This window comes from Phocoena sinus, chromosome 20 (genome assembly GCF_008692025.1).
Source record: "Phocoena sinus isolate mPhoSin1 chromosome 20, mPhoSin1.pri, whole genome shotgun sequence".
Classification (NCBI taxonomy): domain Eukaryota; kingdom Metazoa; phylum Chordata; class Mammalia; order Artiodactyla; family Phocoenidae; genus Phocoena; species Phocoena sinus.
In genome coordinates, this window is record NC_045782.1 from 18,190,138 (window position 1) to 18,209,387 (window position 19,250).

Here is a 19,250-nt window from a genome sequence, read left to right on the forward strand (position 1 = left end):
TGATCAAGCAACCTGCCATCTTTAAACACGTGTAGACGACAACAGCTGCCGCCGGACAAGTGAGCAGCCTTGGCCACGTGAGGAAGCTGGGCGTGAGGAAGGCTCCCAGCCTTCCCAGGATGAAAAAGAATTACTAGGAGGCGTGGGAGCGAGCTGAAGCACGATGAGACACACACTGTGGAGGCGGCAGAAGAAAACAAGACCCCACAATCACAGCAAAATCCTTTAACACACTTCTCTCAGGATTCTACAGATCAGAAACGCAAGAATAAATGAAATGTGATACAGGGACTAGACCAGGGGTTGGTAAACTACAGCCTGTGCCAAACGCGGCCCATAGAGCTAAGAATAGTTTTTACGTGTTTAACCAAACAAAATAAAATATGTGACGAGGACCATATGGGGCCCACAAAGCCTAAAATAGTTACTATCTGGCCCTTTACAGAAAAAGTGTGCCTTTGAACTAGATTAACACAGCTGGCAAGATTCATTCGATGTGTGTGTGTGTGTACAGTCAAGACACAGAGCAGATGTATTATGTTCAAAATGCTCATTGACTATAAGCCCTAAGAAGGCTGGGACAGTATTGCACATCTTTCCTGTTTGTCACTGCATCCCTAGAACCTAAGTCAGTGTCTGTGACACAGCAGGTGTTGCGTAAATACTTGCTGAAAGAATAAACTGAGTTTTACAAAAAATAATCAATTCTAGGCCATACAGAAAACCCCCAAGTCTAAAAAAGAAGACTGTACAGGCTACAGTGCGACACGATCAAAATCACTAATTCTTTGCAGCCATTAAAGATATGACATAGATCTTTATTTATTGTGATGGACAGGTCTCCAAGACTTATTTTTAAGTAAAGTCATATAACCATACATAGAGTCCTCCTTGTGGAAAAGAGAGAGGGGAAAAAAACCCAAATGCATACACACTCACAGTATAAGCACACATTTCCATAGTACTTATTATGTGTCAGGCACTATCTGAAGTGCTTTATACATATTTACTCATAATACTTTCAACAACCCTATGAGCAGGTGCTATGATTATGGCCCTTTTACAGATAAGAAAACTGAGGCACAGAGAGGTCAACTCGTTTGCCCAAGGTTACACAGCTAGTCAGTGGCAGAGCTAGAATATGAACCCAGGCTCCAGGGTGTGTGTTCTTAACCACTGTATCATGCTTCTCTTGCGTGTGTATGTGTTTGTAAGTGCGTAGACAAAGATTTAGAAGGATACAAACTAATTGTTAATGAGTGGTTATCTTAGGGGAAAGAAATAAAATGGGGAGAGACAAGAGGAGGTGTGGAGGATTTCAACTTTATATCCTGTAAATTTTTATATTATGTCGCTTTATTTACTTAAAAAATTTTTTTTTGGCTGCATCGCGTAGCATGTGGAATCTTAGTTCCCCGACCAGGACCGAACCCATGACACTGCAGTGGGAGCACAGAGTCTTGACCACTGAACCTCTGGGGAAGTCCCTATGTCACTTCAAAAAAAATGAGCATATATTCACGTATCATTTAATCACTTTTTAGATTATGTCAAAAATGCAGGTGACAGATGACATAATTCATGAAAAAAAATTTATCTGTGCAGTAAAAAGGCTGCCAAGATGTACAGCTAACATTTATAGTATTGCATGGGAGAATGGAGGGCTGGGGTGCTTTTGCTTTCAATAATGCTCTACTGTTTTATTTTTTTCTTTTTATGAGCAATCATTTTTTTAAAAGCAAATGAGATATGCATTAAAGAGTTTTCCTTGCATGCGTTTTCTTTCTTTTTGATATGTGCCATTCAAGACCTTGATTTACATTCAATACATCAATTACATCAATACGTTAATTAGTTCATGGTGTTCTGGGCGGAATACCATAATGCCAAACGACCACATCTGAGAACCATCAGCCTAGTTTATGCGACTAGATGGCTGTACCTGAGACATAGCTAAACATACCTGGTGCACGCTGTCAACAAACAAGCTCAAAAAACGAGGAGAAAGGAGCTATGAATAACTACAAAGTCAGATGCAGGGCAGTTTATTAAGAAAATGAAGATTAGCTGGAAAGGTATCAAATGTTGCCTGGGCATTAATTAACTTATTTACTTATTTGTTTAAAAAAATAGCTTGCTCTATAACAGTGTTTTCTGCCTTTTACTTTAAAATCACCTGGAAGACTTTAAAAAGGACCTCCGCTTGGGCTCCGCTCCCCAGCACCATTAAACAGGACTTTCTGGAGGTGGGACTTGGGCATCAGTGTGTTTTATAAACTCCTTGTGAATGTCAGGGGCGGGATAGAGAACCCCTGCTCTGAAAGGATGAACAGACATCCTAGTGTGAGTGATGTGTGGTGATTTTAATAAAGTTATCTTTTTGCTGGTAAAAGAAAGGAGAGACATCATGCTACTAGCTTATCTTAAACTTGGCTGGATTCAGGCCTTGTGGCGTACTGCTGTCTACTGCTAATGGAAAAATAAATGGACCGTTCTATTATTTGGAGGGGTAGGCAAATGCCCTTTGAAAGTGAAATCTACGAAGGTGGAGACACAAGGTAAAAGCAACGTCACGTAGCAAATGGTGGCGCTAATGTCACGGTCTCAGATCTGTAAATTTATATAGTACGTGTACTGCCACAAACGGATGCAGCACATACCAAGTCCTTACCTATTAAAAATAGCCTGTAGGGCTGCCTCGAAACGGCAAAGCACTCTGGGCGGGGCTGGCCACTTCACGTGCTTGCCGTGGTCCCGCATGGTCTTGATGCCGTGGAAGCGTCTGGCCACCTCGTGGATGTACGACTTCACTTTGTAGCGCCGGTAGTATCTGATAATTGTCAGAGCCGCCTTGGTCCTCTTGTACCGCATACGGGCCAGGGTGCCCCGCCACACCTTCGCAATAGAGGGAAAAAAAAAGGAAAATGTTGCTGGTTGGCTGAGTAGCAGATCACATTGAAATCACAGAAGCTCCTTTACTTAGAAGCTCAACCTGGCAATTTGTATGCGTCACAAAATCAACCAGAGCATGTCAGTTCTGCCTGCCACCAACAGATGGCACTAGGAGTCACGTCCGTCATTTTGATTCAGTGACTAGCTGTTCGTTACCTCCTAAGGAGGCGTGCGCGGAGTCTGAAGCAGAGCCCTGTTCTAACTTTACGGTCGTGTAAAGAAGAAAGCCAAAATACCATTATCTTTGGATAAATATTTTAAGAATGTTGAAAGGAAGCAAGATGAGTCAGAACACAAAGCCATCAGCATCCATAGTTCTCTTACGAAACCTAGCTTTGCATGGATTATACACATTGGCCACTAGTGTAATGTCGCATTGGATGTATGAACTGATTTATACACAGTCTGTGCAGCGCCCCCTCCCCAGGTAAAGTCCCAAGAATTTAGATGTATTCGTGGAGAAAGGGTAAAAAACAAGTTACTAATATGAATCGGTTAAATTTTTTCAGTGATCAGAAATCAATCAGACATTATGTAAACGTCTCAGCGCCTGCTGTATCCAAACACGGTGAACTCACAGATACTTATATTTTTTTTCAGGACCCCATACTTCTCAATCTCTCAAGTAAAAAGAAATTTGGTGTGATCTTCATTATTGGCTCTTCCCCTAAATATGCTTTCTACCACCAAACGCATTCTTTCTTCCACGGTACTTCCAGTATAAATCCCTTTCTTTCCCTTTCTGCTACTGCAGTCCCAAGACCCCAAACGTCCTCATTGTTTTCTTGGATAAACTCCTCGTACACATCGCCATCACGCTCCAGGTGATACTCACTGCTGCTACTTAACTGACTGTCTCAGTTCTTAGGTTGAGGGTACGACTTCCCTCCCTGTCTCTGGCCTCTCAGGACCAAGATATTCAACCTCCAGTTCAAAGCCCACAGTATGGGTTCTCCAGGATCACTCAGGGTTCTTTTATTTCTTCTTAGATCCCCATCTGTGTCCACCACTTTCTCTCAGAAAAACCGGTACGACACGTCTTTTATTCAGCCATTTTAGGTTGGTCTTCATGAAGGCTCCTAAACAGGTACCAAGTGCTTGCAAAGCCCTCCCTTTCCAGCCTGCTGTACAAATATGAGGAGGCCATCCACGGACCCCAAAGAGGAACTAATGGGTCAAGAAAAACCATGATATGTGAGGGAAACGCGACATAGGAGCAAGTTCTGATGAACCTGGAGCTCACGTATAAACAGAATATATAAAGACAAAGAGGCAGTGGAAAGTCACTCATTGCTGCATGTGGCTTCGGCACAGTAACCTGTTTTAGTCAAGATGCCTCTCTTCTTGTAGACGAATCAATCTATCACGCACACAGCTTTGTCAGGCCTCCACCCGAGTGCTAAAATAAAGGTCCCTTCTTTAGTATCTTGAAAAACCAAAAGAGTACAATTAGAGGGTAGAAATCTGTGATTCAGTTTTTTAAAGAAAATACATTTTTAAAGTTTCATACTGTTTGTTGCTTTTTCTTTTTTTTTTTTTAAGAGGAAGGAAATTAAGACCCCCCTGGAGCCACATCTATACAGGAAATCAATCTTATAATTTTCAAAAAGTGTTTTATAAAGATTTTTTATTAAAATGATTTTTGTTAGACTCTAGTATAATCTGAAAAAAAATGTATAAGTAGGTACTTTTTAAGGGGTAGGTTTTTTTTTTTTTTGGACAACCTTTTAGATTTCATCTGTGTCCTTAGTTTATTCAGGTTTTGTGTAGTTGAAAAATCAGATAGCACAAAAATGCTATAAAAAAGACAGCAGCCCTTCCCCTTGCCCACCTAAGCCCACCTCCCCATCTCAGTGTCATTTCATGCCAACTATTTTAACTGCTTCTTCTCGTGGCAGTTAAATACACATATAATTTATTTATATGTATACACATATGCTGTATAATACACATATACTGTTATTTCTTGCTGGATCCTTTGAGACCCTATCCAAATTACAGAAATTGGTGATTTAGCTCTCCTACCATCACTATTAACTCTCCTTTATAATCCCAATAATAGTTACATCAAAAATTTAAAGTCAATAGTGTTTACATTATTACATCTGTTATATTAACTATACTATTTGGGAGAAAGGAATTTTGTGAGTCTGCAGTTATATCATCAACTTTATCAGAAGTCCCTTCGGCTTTCTTTATTTTTCTAACATCAGAGAAAAAGTAGCAGTGAAAAACTACGGAGGCAAATGATTTCTATGCAAAAAAATGATTCATGTATTTTCCCTTATAATCCCTTATAAACGGATACACTCCCCAGGCCTTTGTGTGGGAGAAAGGCTGTGGTTGATCGTCTCAGGAAGGGTCTGAAGGTTGGAACTTAAGGTACGAGACAGATCTTCCTGCTTCCCTCTTTGTTTAAAGAGCTTAAACTGTGGGGGTTTTTCAAGTCATACAAAGCTTACCTCCAGAGAGGACTTAGCCTGATGACAGAGTGTCTAAAAAGGGGGAAAACTAAATATTATATTCAATAAGCAAATGCTTAATGCTTATTTGATTATGCCTAGAGAGGTTCAGCAAAAAACCAGGGAGCCAGAGGGGCCCTCATTCAACAATATGAACACGAAAAGTAGAACCAACCAGACATTATGTGCTGTAGGATCTGATGCAAGAGAGTGGGGGCTGAACCCTGAAGGAGATCTGATGGGATCTGGGAGAGGAAGTTATCAGAAGGTACAAGGCAGGGATCAGGGTGACGGAGAGGGCAAGCAACTCATTTCTTAGGTGGAACCAAGGATAGAGGCGAACAGAGCGGGTGAATTGGAGGACACACTGAGGTATAAAAAGAGAACATTAGGGCCACAGGTCACACATCCCTGCTACTGAATTTTAGACACAATTCCTCTCTTCAGTACCTTGACCCCCCTACAGTTAATTTTCAACACAGCAGCTGAGTGATCCTTTTTCTTCTTTGTAAATTAATTAATTAATTAATTTTGGCTGTGTTGGGTCTTCATTGCTGCACACGGGCTTTCTCGAGTTGCAGCAAGCATGGGCTTCTCATTGCAGTGGCTTCTCTTGTTGCGGGGCACAGGCTCTAGGCGCGCGGGCTTCAGTAGTTGTGGCCACGGGCTTAGTTGCTCCGTGGCATGTGGGATCCTCCCGGACCAGGGCTCGAACCCGTGTCCCCTGCATTGGCAGGCGGACTCTTAACCACTGCGCCACAAGGGAAGTCCCCCGAGTGATTCTTTTGAGACCAAAGTCAGATCGTGTCACTTCTCTGCTTAAAACACTGCCGCGGTGCTCCAGCTCCCCCAGAGTGAAAGCCAAAGCCCCTCCCCTGGCCCACAAGGGCCACATGAGCTGGTACTGTCACCGCCCAGCTCCTTCCACTGTCCTCTCCCTGGCTCACTCCAGCCACACTGGGCCCTGCTCTACCCTGCACAGGCCTCCTGTCTCAGGGCCTTTCCTTCTGCCTGGAAGGATCTTCCTCCAGATATCATATCACATGGCTATCTTCCTCACTCTCTAAGTCCATGCTCAGCTGTCACCTTCCCAATGAGCCCAGCCCTGACCATCTATGTAAAAAATTCCCCTTGTCCACCCTCCCCTCCTGGTACTCTCCACTCTCTGTACCATGCTCTATTTTCTTCTCTTGCCTCCAGCACTTAACCCTCTACAACACCTGTAATTTACATATGACTGTATTGTTTACGCTCTCCCTCTACTGGAATTTAAGCTCTACTAGGCCAGGGATCTTTGCTTCTTTTGCTCACTGATGAATCTCCACTGCCTGGAACAGTGCCAAGGACATAGCAGCCACTCAATAGTATTTGTTGGGTCGTATGGCATATACCCTGAGAAAACCGTAATTCAAAAAGAGTCATGTACCACAATGTTCACTGCAGCTCTATTTACAATAGCCAGGACATGGAAGCAAACTAAGTGTCCATCGACAGATGAATGGATAAAGAAGATGTGGCACATATGTACAATGGAATATTACTCAGCCATACAAAGAAACGAAATTGAGTTATTTGTAGTGAGGTGGATGGACCTAGAGTCTGTCATACAGAGTGAAGTAAGTCAGAAAGAGAAAAACAAATACCATATGCTAACACATACATATGGAATCTAAAAAAAAAAAAAAGGTTCTGAAGAATCTAGGGGCAGGACAGGAATAAAGACACAGATGTAGAGAATGGACTTGAGGACACAGGGAGGGGGATGGGTAAACTGGGATGAAGTGAGAGAGTGGCATGGATATATATACACTACCAAATGTAAAATAGATAGCTAGTGGGAAGCAGCTGCATAGCACAGGGAGATCAGCTTGGTGCTTTGTGACCACCTAGAGGGGTGGAATAGGGAGGGTGGGAGGGAGACGCAAGAGGGAGGGGATATGGGGATATAGTATATGTATAGCTGATTCACTTTGTTACACAGCAGAAACTAACACACCGTTGTAAAGCAATTATACTCCAATGAAGATGTTTAAAAAATATAGTATTTGTTGGGTGACTGAATGTTTTCAACTTCATCTTGCAAGCCTGATATTGAACCTTTCATTTTTGCTGTCACGTTTTCCACTTTCAAGAACTCATCCTCGTTCTCCAAATATCCCTTTTAAAAGCATGTTGGGCTTCCCTGGTGGCGCAGTGGTTGAGAGTCCGCCTGCCGATGCAGGGGACATAGGTTCGTGCCCCGGTCCGGGAGGATCCCACATGCCATGGAGCGGCTGGGCCCGTGAGCCATGGATGCTGAACCTGCGTGTCCGGAGCCTGTGCTCCGCAACGGGACAGGTCACAGCAGTGAGAGGCCCGCGTACCGCAAAAAAAAAAAAAAAAAAAAAAAAAAAGAAAAAAGCATGTTGCTCTTGTTTTACAAAAGCATCCTTCCTCTCAAGCAGATGAATTCTGGTTTTAGTTTTTATGCTGCTCCCTACATTGCATGTGTTACCTATAAATCCCCTCTTCTCCCGTTTGTCTTCGTCTTGGTCTTTTGAGCTAGAGGCCTTGCTTGAATGTCTGGGGATCCTCAGCTGTCCACTCACTGAAAAGTGAAAAGCCACTTGGAAGCTCTGTATGTGTGCTTTGTGGGTGGTGGACTTCACTACAGGGTGATTAGGTGGGGACCAGCCATCTGTGGGGGACCCCAGTAATGTCCGTACCTTAAACTGTTTTCTCATTGCTGCCAGAATTCTGAGTGAAGGGGGCTGGAGGATATCTTTCGTATCTAGACTTTCACTTAATTTACTTGATTGCAACATGGTGCCTGACCCCTCTCCTCCACTGGTGCCTGGTGTCCCCAAGCCCAGAGCTTCTCTGGTTCAATTTCTTCAGAGTAAACTTCTTGTCTTCTATCAGAATGAGACTGAGGTAGCTCCTCCAACTTTGTGAAGTTAGGAGAGCTGGGTGTACAATTGCTCTCTTTTTAAAATAATTAATTATTAATTAATTTTTTGCTGTGTTGGGTCTTCGTTGCAGTGGGCGGGCTTCTCATTGCGGTGGCTTCTCTTGTTGTGGAGCACGGGCTTTAGGAGTGCGGGCTTCAGTAGTTGTGGCGCATGGGCTTAGTTGCTCTGTGGCACGTGGGATCTTCCCAGACCAGGGATCGAACCCGTGTCCCCTGCATTGGCAGGTGGATCCTTAACCACTGCGCCACCAGGGAAGTCGTTATAATTGCTCTTTATACAGAGTTTCAACCCTTCTACTCCTCCAGCTCCACCCCTCACCCCTACCTACAGAGGTACCTGGTCCTTTCCATCCTGAATCTTCCTACAGCCCAATGGTTGGGTGACCTGGCTTGCTTGTCTGCAGGCACTTAGATTTCAGCTTTCTCCACCAGCTCGATGGGCTAACCACATGTTCACTTACTTCCAAAATTATGTTGATGCCTCTTTTCTGCTGTTGTTTCCATTATGGTTCTATTTGTCCTTGTGGGTTTCTCCAATTTTCATCCTTTACTGCTGATTGAGGGGTTTTGAGAGGAGTAGATATAAGCACAGTCTGTCATGTCTAACCAGATGTTTTATAATGCCATCTTAATTTGACCATGTTTTCCTCTTCCTTGGTGGTCAGGCATTTCAAAGCAACATCTGTCAGTCATTAAAGTACAAGATACACTTTGCGAAAGATGTAGGATCCTAGGTAACACTCTGTTAAGAAGTAGGTCAATTACATATCTTCAGTTTAGCTTCAGAAACAAACACAGGTCAGCTTTCTGTTTTTCTCTTGTTCTCCATGTTCTTGTTTTCTAGTCATTATTGGCTGTTGGGTCTTTTCTGCCTGTTCTCACACAGCTCCCTGTTGCCCTGAATTGGATATTCTCTTAGTTTCTACAATCAAAATCCTTCAAAATTCCAGCTTCCAAGCTTCCCAGGCCCTCCATGCCTAGGGAGAACTTTTGGGAGAAGCATCTTTCTTCTATTTCTAGCCTTAAGTCCTCCATACAGTAATTCTGGCTGAGTTCTGACAATATATGGTTGCTAAAGAGTTGTGGTGGAGGACAATTTATTTAGGTGCCAGGCTGAACTCTGAGCAAATTGTAAAATACACAAAATCTATCTTTGGTATCCATATACCCCATCATATTTAGAATACGACATCCATTTTGGAATATTTCATGATTGATTAACGAAGGAGTTATTTTAAAGGAAGGTTCAAAGACAGAAAAAATTTTCTGAGTTATTCCTCTTCAACCCAAATATCTCTATGAGGGACAAAATGAATAAAGACCTGATGTGCTATTTTTAAAATGCTAGCGCAGTACCCATGTTTTTACCAGAATAGCAGGTTAATAGGTACCAAGAAGAAACTAAGACCCAGTGAATATAATTTGTAAGTTCTTAGCATAAATTTTGACAAAAAATTCCTTGGTTTTACAGATAAATTAATAGCATTTCAGATGACCTAGGGGAGAAATTAAGAAATAACGAAATATACTAAGTGAAGTAAAGCAGACAGAGAAAGACAAATATCATGATATCACTTATATGTGGAATCTAAAAAAATGATATAAATGAACTTATATACAAAACAGAAACAGACTCACAGACTTAGAAAACAAACTTATGGTTACCAAAGGGGAAAGGTGGAGGGGAGGGATAAATTAGGAGTTTGAGATTAACATATACACACTACTATATATAAGACAGATAACCAACAAGGACCTACTGTATAGCACAGGGAACTCTACTCAATATTCTGTAATAACCTATAAGGGAAAAGAAGGTGAAAAAGAATAGATACACGTATATGTATAACTGAATCACCTTGCTGTACACCTGAAGCTAACACAACATTGTAAATCAACTATACTCCAATATAAAATAAAAATTAAAATGAGAAATGAAATAACCAGATCTTCAGTCAATAAACAGATGTAAAACCTTCAAATAAAGAGACACCCCCTTCCAAAAAAAAAACCAAAAAGAGCATGTGTGAGCCTGATCATTATAAATTATCCTGATGAACTTAACTATGTGCGTGTGAGGTGTAATTTAGGAATGATCACGCCTGAGCTTTACCTTGGTCTGGTAGACTAACTTGCCAAGTTAGCTGACTTGTGAACCTTCATTTGGGACTCATACATTTTCTATATGGCCTTCTCCAGATCCATTAGCCTAGAAATTCTTTAGTGCATACAATCGTTGCCTAATACGATGGTGCTGTAGTCTGACAACCTCCTTGTAACTGAAACTTCAAGAAGCAATCGAACCTCTTAGTCAATTATTGTCAGAAGACTAGCTCAACACTAACTCTGTCAAAAATCAAATTGCAATTATTCTGAAGATAAATGAAAACAAAATTAATCCAGCAAACGGGTTAAGTAATTCTGATGGGCCTTTCAGGATTCAATCTTGTTCAAAAGTAAACTGCCTGTGGAGCTCTACTGAAGTGGTTGCTTTCTTCTGTTTGGTTAAAAAAATTTTTTTTTTCTTAAGAGGTACAAAGTTGATAATTCATCTTCAAAAATCGCTCAGGTCAAGGCTATTTCAGAACTGCTTTTGGACACAGAACCTCAGGGTTTGGGCCAAGTGTTTGGACATTTCAGTAGATCCAACGAGGCATCTGGGGATGTTTTAAGTTTGTGTGAAGGCACCTGCTGCCTCGTCCACCCCCAGATCCACTGTCATCCAAGACGGAGGTGGCTCATCAACCAGTCAGGGGACAGGTTGGGCTTTTATCTTATGTAACAAATGTTCTGACTTTTCTTCCTTTATATCTAGCATCTAGAACATGCAGAATTCCTTAAAAAAAACCCACCAAAAACCCAGTAACCTTTGTTTCAGACGCTTGCAAATGATCTCAATTTTGAATGGTTCCCTAAATCTCTCAAAAACTCAGATAATAACTGGTATTTGAAAGGACCAGCCAAAGGTGCATCCTAACATTCTTTTCTATAGAGTTTCAAAAGTGAATTCTGGAACATAGGGCCTTTGAAATGCTCCTTGAAAAAAGGGTTCCATTTTCAGTAAGTTCAGGAAGGCTGCATACTGCAAGTCCTTTTTGGAGATTCATAATGTACATTAGCATATTAAAAGCTCTAAGAAGTTCTATGTAAGTAAACCTATTTTAACTTTGTTCAACAAAATTTAAAAAACATTTAAATTTTTAAAATTTAAAAACAAAATTTAACTACAGAACCCTTTGTACACAGATTACTCATTCATTTTGAAGGGGATCAGTATATGCCATCCCAAAACATGCCATGGTGGCATAAGCATTACTGAGCATTTGTTCGTTCTATAAGAATTTCCCAAATTCCTACTGTACGTTTGGTTTCTATCGGGGATATAGAGGGAAACAGGGGACACCTATGATATTCTAGGAAAAACCAAACATGCCTATGAGATAACTGGGAAACAACTACAACTGATCCCCTAAAAAGTGAGCTCTGGTCAAAGGTCACAACAATGGAAACCTCCATGTAAAGAAGCTTGGATTCCTGTCACAGTGAGGCTCTTTCAAGGAAGTCCAGCACTGCGAGAGGGACAGCTCCCTGAGTGGCAGGGAGTTGGGGTGGAGTGGAAAGAATCTTTCCCTGGAGAGGCCAGCATTCCCTACAGACTACTTTGCAGGCTTCAGGTGCTTCAGCTGTAAAGCAAGGATGTTACACTAGATGATTTATGCGTTACGCGGGCCTCTCACTGTTGTGGCCTCTCCCGTTGCGGAGGACAGGCTCCGGACACGCAGGCTCAGCGGCCATGGCTCACGGGCCCAGCCGCTCCGCGGCATGTGGGATCCTCCCAGACCGGGGCACGAACCCGTGTCCCCTGCATCGGCAGGCGGACTCTCAACCACTGCGCCACCAGGGAAGCCCCACTAGATGATTTATAAGAGCACATACTCATATTCTATCTTAACAGCTACTGAAAATGAACGAAAATTTTAAAGTGTTAAAGGTTCTTTCTGATCTAAAGTGCGCATGGCATTGACAACCACTATCTTTGATTTTCATCTGATTACGGTTATGACTCCTCAGACTAGGGAGAGAAAATATTACTTCATTATTAGGTACTAGGCCTTATGCTAGACACTTGATATACATTAAAAATAGGTTTTTAAAGCACTTATGCTTGACATATGTTTGTACGTTGCTGCTTTATGTTTCTCGTACTAATAATTCAACATTAAAAAAAGCAGGGAATACATCTGACATAAGTTTCTTGAAGTCATACGTTAATATATTTTTTGCTGGCAAACGCTTGGCTTTGAGAAACAGTCATTTTTCAGACCTAAAAACCCTGCTTCTACAAAGGAATGTGATTCATATTCACAGCTCTTGCCAGGAGCCTGGCTCTGGCTGTAGGCAATGGGTGATGGTGTCAGGAGGGTTTTGTTGAGACCAGCGCTCTTCAATGTATCCCTGTACCCCAAATACGCTACCGGTTCCCAGTGTTCACACCGATGGTGATGATGCTTCCTGGGAGGGGGGAGGAGTTCAGAATGTTGGAGGAAGGAAATAATTTGGAAAAGGCCCCTTAGATTACTTGGGTAAACATTAAATATGCTTTCCCTTTTTATTTTTCTGTCTTAGACTGTAATTCACGTAAGGCGGAATGGCAGGATAAGAGAAAGTATACTTATTAAGGACAGATACTTTTTCAACAGTGCAAATTTACACAACTTGAACATAATATGATTAAAAAACTATGAAGATCATTCCTGGTCATAAATCAATGCCAAAGAGAAAAAAAAGAATACAGCTGCACTGTTGGGTGCATGATTTCTCATAACAGTAGGCAACACACTAGTATGATCAGAGTATTAAGTAGCTCATGCTGGAAAAATGCTGTGGTGAGACAGACAGAAATGCTACTATCTAGAGAAAAATCTAAACTAAGATGCTAGGTTTTCTCAGTGATGTTGAGGTTTTACACTTGTACACATAGCTATGACTATATTACTGAAAATCCTACCGGAAACACAACCTTGTACTTACAAATCTGAAAAATCCTACTACCTAATCTATTTCTTTCCCAAGAAATGTTTTATAACACAATATTTGAAGACTGAAGTTTCTTAGTTATATACCAATCAAGTCAGAACAGATTTAAGATGGATGTCAACAGGAATATAATTAATTTTCCAACTAATATAAATATAACGTGTCCATTTTTATCAGTCATTTAAAATTCTTTTTTATAAACTGCATATTTCTAGCTTTAAAATCCATTTTCTTTGGATTGTCTTTTATTGATTTGTATGAGCTCTTTATAAATTAAGGGAATCATCTTTTTGTTATCAGCATTTTAAATAGTTTTTCCAGTATGGCAATGATATCTCTCGGTACTATTTATGGTATACTACCATACAGAAGTTGTCTTTTAAAAAAATTGTGTGCGGTCCAATGTATTCATTTTTCTTTTATGGTTACATACATATTTTACACAAAACTGAGATCACATAATAATCATAAAGTGCTTTGTAATGCTTTTTATTTGATACATCAAGCACATTTTCCCATGTGAGCAAACGTCCTCCTATAATGTGATTCTGAACGTCCTCACAGTACTCAACCAGATACACGCATATAATTCAGTTAACCAGCCTCCTACTGTGCGGTATTTCTGGGGTTTTCTGCAATTTAAAATATCGTTTTAGGAGTAACATTGTACATATTCTAATTCTAGAAACAGAATTGCTGCTGTGACTCATTTATATTTCCAAATGCCACATACTAAAGTATTCATTTCCAAACTCTAAGCACTTCATGCGAAGAGTTAAAAAGAGTTAACCAGATTGATACAGGGTAACATATTGTTGCTGTGGTTCAACTGCTTTGATTAGGAATGTAAAAAGTTCACTGGCTATTAGAATGTTTTCTGTTGTGAATTCTCTCTCCGTTCCTTGTTTTTGTCCATCACATAGTCATAATTTTACATAATGATTTGTAAGGGCTTTTTATATATGAAACAAGCTAAACTTTTATTACATTTACAAAGGCTCTTCAGCATGTTGCCTTTCAACATCTGCTGGCCATGGTTATTGGTCGTGGCTAATGAAACATGAGAAGACATTTTCTAGGTGTTTCTGAGAAAGAAAATTTCTCACTCTTTGGAGAGAATGTCCAAGTACTTCTAGAGGAGATTTCCTTGAATAACGAAACGTGGCTTCTGTAACTGTTGGCAGCCATCTGGCAACCACAAGGGGGAGCCACACTGAGAATGAAGATGCCCCAAGAGAAGGCTTCCTGATGTATGAAATAAATCCCCGTTATACTCGGTGCCCGTCTGAAGTGAGTTTACTTTTTACGCTCTCCCCTCCTCCCCTCCCCTCTATTCCTTTCCCCTTCCCTCCTACTCTCTCTTTCTCCCCTTCTCCCTTCCTTGCAACTGAACACATTGTGATACAATGATATTTTCTGAGAAACAAGCAGCTGCCTAGCACAAGGAGATCAGCTTGGTGCTTTGTGACCACCTAGAGGGGTGGTATAGGGAGGGTGGGTGGGAGGGAGATGCAAGAGGGAGGAGATATGGGAACATATGTATGTGTATAACTGATTCACTTCGTTATAAAGCAGAAACTAACACACCATTGTAAAGCAGTTATACTCTAATAAAGATGTAAAAAAAATAATCAAATATGTGTCTAGGGACTTCATTGGCCGTACAGTGGTTAAGACTCTGCCTTTCAATGCAGGGGGCGTGGGTTTGATCCCTGGTTGGGGAACACACATGCCTCGGGGTGTGGCCAAAAAATTTAAATAATAAATAAAAATAGATAAATTGCACATCTCTTAGAAAAAAACTTTAAATATGTGCCTATGAAAAGAATTTGTTTTGTTAATAAGCTCTATGTGGAGGAGTGGTCTCAATCACAAATAGGAGAGCGCCTTTATTTCACAATCACTTCAGGAATGGCAAGAAACTTGTGTCTACTCTAGTAGATTATCCATAATTAAAGGTGTGTGAAATGCCCACTAAAGCTCTGGATCCTTTGAAATACAAATGAGCTACCAGCTACGGCTGATGAATATGACAGGAGAAATGTTCGACTTGGATCGAACATATGTGAGTGGAATGAATCTAAGTCAGATCCTACCTGGTCAGGCATTAAGAAGAGTTAACACTGGAAATCTCTATGAGGATGTCTCCTCTGAAATAGCTGTATTAAAAAAAACACTGGGAAATAATCAGGAATATACAACAATCAGGATATATATATATATATATAGCCACACTCCCACCCACCCACATACATAAAATTACTTGACTGAAAAAGGTGTAAGCTACAGTGAAAGGGTATATTCTATAGATTTAATATACAAGTTGTATTAAATCAGCATTTTCATACAAAGTCAGCTCACCCAATCTTGGATTTAGAGAATAATCGGACTGCTTTTAGAACGAACATCAGCGTTAGACTTGCCAATAAACAGCTCTTTCGGTCTGTGAAATATTTTAGGACCGTCAAACTCTACCCTTCTTTTTGGTCTTTTTCACTCATCTCAACTGGCTTGTGATCAATATTTCATGGAACTCTTCCTTAGCTGCCCTGCAGGTATCCTTCCAGAAAACCTAAACCCAAATTCCAGCTGAAAACTTCACAGACAGAAATTCTGCTGCACTGAGCCTTGAAGAAAGGCATGTGCACCAGTATTTTAAAAAAAAAAAAAAGGGACAGAAGCACAGACATGGCAGTGATATTGCTGGAAATGCCTTCCAAATGTTCACACCCTCTCTTGCTGCAGAGTTTTTTGCTCATGTAGTTCCCTCTGCTTGCATCTCCTCTCCCTGGACTTTTCCTAGAGTCAGCTCGCTCTCAATTTTTCGGTCTCACTTTAATGTCACCTCCTCAGAGAGGTCTTCCCTGACCAGCCTATTTCCCTTGTCCTCTGAATGACCGCCCCAATTAAAGCCTTCCTTTCCTTCATAACTGTTACATAATTTATAATTATTTGTTGACTAAGTTTTTTTTATCTTACTCCTCAATTAGAATGCATGCTGCATGAGGAGGACTATTTCTATTATATTCATCTGGGTGTCTCCAAAGAGTGCCTGGCAATGAACACATCTGTTGAATGAACGGATACTTACTGGCTTGAATATACTAAAGATCTTTTATCACAAGTTTAAAAGAAGACTTACTTATCTGTGGAAAAGGCCCCACGGAATGTTTTACAACCAAGTAACCTTAGGGTTTAAGAGCTCACTTAAGAGAAACGGACAACTCATCCTGTTACACAACAGGGCAGCCAGCCAAGCACAGGATGAAACATTCAAGGAAGTAACACACGGCAGCTCGGCAGCTGCCATGCAGTTCTCAAGTCTTAATGGAATTTCAAAATCAGTGGTGACCCTTGATGGTTCTAGAGCAGTCTAGCATGAATGATCATCTGCTTGGCAAACTGCTGCAGTTTGCCCGTGAGGAACATGAGGCGTGAAAAGTCTGGTTTTCAGTGAATGTTTCGTTTACGTTAAAAGAATTTCTTTCACTAAAAACGTAAAAATCTTCATCTTAAATATGAATACTCTAAATTAAGTCCCTAATTCCCTATTCATCCCAGTTACAGGATTTTCCAGGAAAAATTCCCCCTTTGCCTTTTTACTTTCTTCCTTTTTTTTTCTCCTTGACACAAGTCAACACCTTAGTGTCACTGCTTTTTATCAAGTGACTGAGGAAAATGTGACCTGGTACATCCTTATTCTGTCCTGGAGCCAAAGAGACTGAGAAAGAGCTCATAGACTCTGCTGTGTATTATTCCTTTCTTTCACTGGGCCTGTGAGAATAATCTAATTGCTCTATTACTGGAATGAGAGGGAAGAGGGGGGAAAAAAAAACCCTAGACTGGGAAATTCTATCCAATTGAAATATACAAATATTGTATACTAGTTCTCAAATTACCAAAAATCAGGTTCCAATGAAAGTATAAGGAACCAGGTTTTGGTTAGATCACTTAGATGAACTAGCTATTCAGGCTCATAGGTCAAGGATGACTGAGAAGATACTGTAATTAATGTCGCTTTGGCTTTAACTCAGCAGCTGACAGGTATTCTCTAGTTCCCTTCTCTTCTTGCAAGGCTACCCAGCACAGATTCTGTTCTGCCAGAGGGGCAGAAAACTCTTGCTTCTTTTTCACATCTCCAAGGAGTTCACTGAGTCACCACATTATGGCAAAAGGAGCTAGGTAGCTCATTCCACATCTGTGGAGGTATATCCTCTAAATCAAACATCATGCAACAAGTTTCCTGTGATCATCACATTCAGGGCTGTATCTGCCCAGGCTAAGACTACAAAACATGTAGCGTCTTGACTTAACCTTCAAATAACAACTATAGCAAACTGTCTTATTACTAAATAACTTTGCTTTGAATCCTGGATTTTCCTCCTCTTCCAAATACATATATTGTTAATGTAGCTTTAAGTTAGTTGTCATCTACAGAAAACCCCATGCTAAGTTGTTATGATAGCAAATATTCATTCCTTTACTCTTGACCTACATGGGTCACCCCATTGATGTGACCCGCTTTGGTCAACGAGATATATATACATGTGACCTGAACAGCTTGAAATGTGCTTGTGTGGTCAGCCTTGCCCTCTTAGGCTTTTGCTGTTACCATGAGAAGAACATGCCCCTGGGATCCATTGACACCAGGAAAAAAATAAGCCACATGTGGAGCCAATCTGTACTCAACCCACTGCCTGGGATGGGCTCACCCAAAAATGGCCAAACCTTGGATGCATGAGGAGGAAGTAAATTCTGTTATAGCCACTGTGTTTTAGAGATGTGGTGGGTTGAACAATCCCCCCCTGCCCACAAAAAGATTTCTACCTCTTAATCCTTGGAACCGGTAAATGTTATTTCACGTGACAGAAAAAGGACTTTGCAGATGTGATTAGGTTAAGGATCTTGAGATGGGGAGATTATCCTGGATTATCTGTTTGCACCCTAAATGCAATCCCATGTATCTATATAAGAGGGAGGTGGTAGGAGATCTGAAGACAGACGAGGGGATGACATATGACTATGGAAGTAGAGACTGGAGCCACAAACCATGGAATTCCGGCAGCTACCAGAAGCTGGAAGAAGCCAGGGCTAGATTATCCCCTACAACCACTAGAGGAAGTGTGGCCTTGATGTCACCTTGATTCTGGCCCACTGAAACTGATTTCAGACTTCTGGGCTCCAGAACTGTGAGAGGATAAATTTCTGTTTTTTCAAGCCACCGAGTTTGTGATAATTTTTACAGTAGTCATAGGAAACCAATACAGGGGGTTTGTGGCCTAATTATGCCAACGGTCAACTGATATATACCCAAACCAATAATAAGAATATTAATATTAATAATATCAACGTTTATAAGAAGAGCAAACATATAGTACCTGCCATATGCTAGGCACTGATCAAAGTATGATGAAGATATTAAGTCATTTAATACTCACAACCATACTATAAGGTGGGTACTCTTACTTCCCTTTTACAGATGAGGAAACTGAAGAACAGAGAGGTCCCAAAGTTTCATCTTGTAAGTGTTGGAGCTGGGATTGGAACCCAAGTGCCTTGTGGTTGACTGAAGCCAAGAACTACCTGCTGGTTAGGCAGCAGTAGAGACTAGAAATTACACAGAAAGTAGCGATTCTTCAACTGTGGCAGCAGAGTTAAAACTTAAAGGCTTCTTTCCCAGTTAGGAATGACTCTTATGCCTACTAATTACTCCATTTGCTTCGTATGATGAAGGTAACTCATCTAAATGCATATGACTAGCTCTTAAGTATTAATAAACATAACATAGCTAACAGGAACCTCTATAATCCCAGAGCACCTAGTATTGAGTCACGATACTATATTATCGT

The 19,250-nt window shown here is 40.9% G+C and overlaps 1 protein-coding gene across 2 annotated transcripts in view; it reads right to left on the reverse strand.

Moving 5' to 3' along the window:
* MYO1D (myosin ID) overlaps positions 1–19,250 on the reverse strand; it is a 355,118-nt gene that overhangs the window by 159,268 nt on the left and 176,600 nt on the right. For both annotated transcript variants that reach the window (XM_032615652.1, XM_032615653.1), the window contains exon 17: positions 2,672–2,895. In XM_032615652.1, coding sequence (XP_032471543.1) covers positions 2,672–2,895 — 224 coding nt within the window. The remainder of the gene's footprint in view (positions 1–2,671; positions 2,896–19,250) is intronic.